General features: G+C 44.6%; 1 protein-coding gene across 2 annotated transcripts in view; it reads left to right on the forward strand.

Moving 5' to 3' along the window:
• LOC308105636 (rho GTPase-activating protein 20-like) overlaps positions 1–2,500 on the forward strand; it is a 78,197-nt gene that overhangs the window by 46,274 nt on the left and 29,423 nt on the right. For both annotated transcript variants that reach the window (XM_080456490.1, XM_080456491.1), the window contains exon 3: positions 1,980–2,156. In XM_080456490.1, coding sequence (XP_080312616.1) covers positions 1,980–2,156 — 177 coding nt within the window. The remainder of the gene's footprint in view (positions 1–1,979; positions 2,157–2,500) is intronic.

Raw genomic sequence — 2,500 nt, forward strand, 5'->3', positions numbered from 1 at the left:
GAAATAGGGCTTAAGTGGTTAACTCTGAGAGAAAATAGACCATTATGCACATTTACACCATCAGAGTTATTTTTACACAAAGCATTTATTGGACGTGCATGAAGGCCAGAGGACAGTGGACAGTTGTCTGTCTCGTGAGCCTTGTGGTTTTGCTTTGCCATGGTCTTAATTCAAGCTGGACTTTAACTGTGAGGCAGATCTGTTGGTCTCCCATCCAGACCCTCAGATTCTGTTCCCGCTTTCTTTTACCCCCCCCCCCCCCCCCCTTTTTATTTTTATTTTTACAATGCCATTGTTCCATTCCGGGAAGTTTCAGTTAAGTTTTCAATACCAGTGTCTGTCCCGGAGATGCCTCCCGCCCTGCTTCGCTGGCTGGCCAAAGATCACTACTTAATTGGATCCATTCATCTCTCTCTCTGGGTCTCTCTCTCTCTCTCTCTCTGTTTTTTGTTTAATTGAATTGGCTCGGTCCTCTTCTTGACGAGCTGAAGGAACAGATGGACCGTACAGCGAGGTGCCCAGGGTCACCACTCATCTGAAAGTTGTTAACGACTTATGTAACTATGATGAATTATTACGCAATCCAATATGGAGAGCGATGGAAAGATCGTTGGGAATATTACGAGTGGAGTGTTGGACCCCTCACCCCCTCAGCGGTCACATGCTGCTGTTGTCACGTGCCAGAAATCTATCAAGCGATTTACAAGAGATCTGCAAGCGTTGTGAGCTTGTAGAAAGGCTATTTTCGGTGTGCGACATCTTTGTACGTCAAAGTGTACACAGAGCATCAGAGAGATGAATATGAGTGTGTGTGTGTGTGTGCACGTGCATGCACGCGTGAGTGTGTGTGTGATCTAGGCCTTTTATCTTACTGTCGAGCATAAACAGGAAAGGATGGAGCTTCCAAACAATTTCCGCTTCCTCTAGAAACTCCCCACTCTTTCCATCAATCCATCTGCCAATGTCACATATTATCACCAGCCAGGAGAACCCAGGACTCATGTCAGACAGGGGTGGATTCAAGGAATACAGTACGTTAAATGGTAAAGTCATTTGAATAGGCAGCAGTTGCATAGGAGCAGATCTTACACAAACAAGACATACAGTCTTAGAACAGCGTGGCCTCCCTGTCCAATTTGAAGGCTACAAAAAGCTGTCAATCTCCGGTTTGCACTCCAACATCATTTAATTTGTGTGAATCTTTTTCCTATATTTGTTGTTGTCATGAATTCTTCGTCCAGGGAAGGATTTGCATGTCACACAGCTTCTTGATCAACAGTGCGGTATCAATTTCAGTGGTTCGCAGTCTTTTTCATTTCAAGGACCCCCAGAACTCTGATGGTGTACAAATGGAATGGGTCTATTTGGGTCTATTTGGTTCCATTTGTACACTCTCAGAGGTACAGACCTGTAAGGGTCCATTTGGAACCCCCCCAAAGGAACTCTGAGGGTCCCTGGACCCCACTTTGAGAACCACTGAATTAGACACATCCACACCTAACATCCCCCCAGCCAAATATTCTTAGTTGGCGTTCAAACTGTCAAACTCTCAGCTCACGATCGTACTTTTCTTGTATCTCTGTGTGATGCTGTAAGCTAGGCTTGCCTATAACTAAACCTGAGGCATTAGCCCAAACCACACACTCCTGAGTCTTAGCTTACAATGCTGATTCTCTAGATAAGCTCCATGTTTACAGAGCTTGAGCCAGCTTCCTCCCAGGTACAGTTCATGCCTCAATGCCCTCATAGTGGTACGATGATAAGTAAAAAGAATAGCCGATCTACAAGCTCATAACGTGCCACATTGCGACACGTAGTGAGGTTTCAACCTTTCAACTATTTTTTTCAGAATAAAGTTGTTTTTATGTCATTGCTGTTTTGTAAAGCGACTTTGAGTACTCAGAAAAGCGATATATAAATTGTTTATATTATTAATATTATTATATATTTTCTTTATTCTGTGTGTGTGTGCGTTCTAGGGAGAACTGTCTCAGCCCAGTGAGTCCAGAGTCCTGTCCTCTGGTCCAGGCCTTCCTGGCGGCCTGTCCCAGTAGAGTGTTCCTGGCCCACGCTCACACACAGCTGAAAACTGGCCTACAGACCCAGGACAGACACCTCTTCCTCTTCACAGACACGCTCCTCGTCGCCAAGGCCAAGTAAGCACCGTTTGTGTGTGTGTGTGTGTGTGTGTGTGTGTGTGTGTGTGTGTGTGTGTGTGTGTGTGTGTGTGTGTGTGTGTGTGTGTGTGTGTGTGTGTGTGTGTGTGTGTGTGTGTGTGTGTGTGTGTAAAAAAAACAGAGGGGCAAACGGTGAAATGAAGCCATATGGAAACATCCAGACATAAACCAGAACCAAGAATGAAGAGGGTTTTTATTTGTCATTTGTTTGCACACAGCAAAGTGTTGGTATGGCACGGTCCGCACGGACTGTGCAACAACAGCAGTATAATATAAACACGATAATAGTAGTAAAATAATAGTAAGAATATTACAGCACTATA

The sequence above is a fragment of the Gymnoscopelus braueri genome (genome assembly GCF_963280865.1).
Source record: "Gymnoscopelus braueri genome assembly, chromosome: 18".
In the NCBI taxonomy this organism is placed as follows: Eukaryota; Metazoa; Chordata; class Actinopteri; order Myctophiformes; family Myctophidae; genus Gymnoscopelus; species Gymnoscopelus braueri.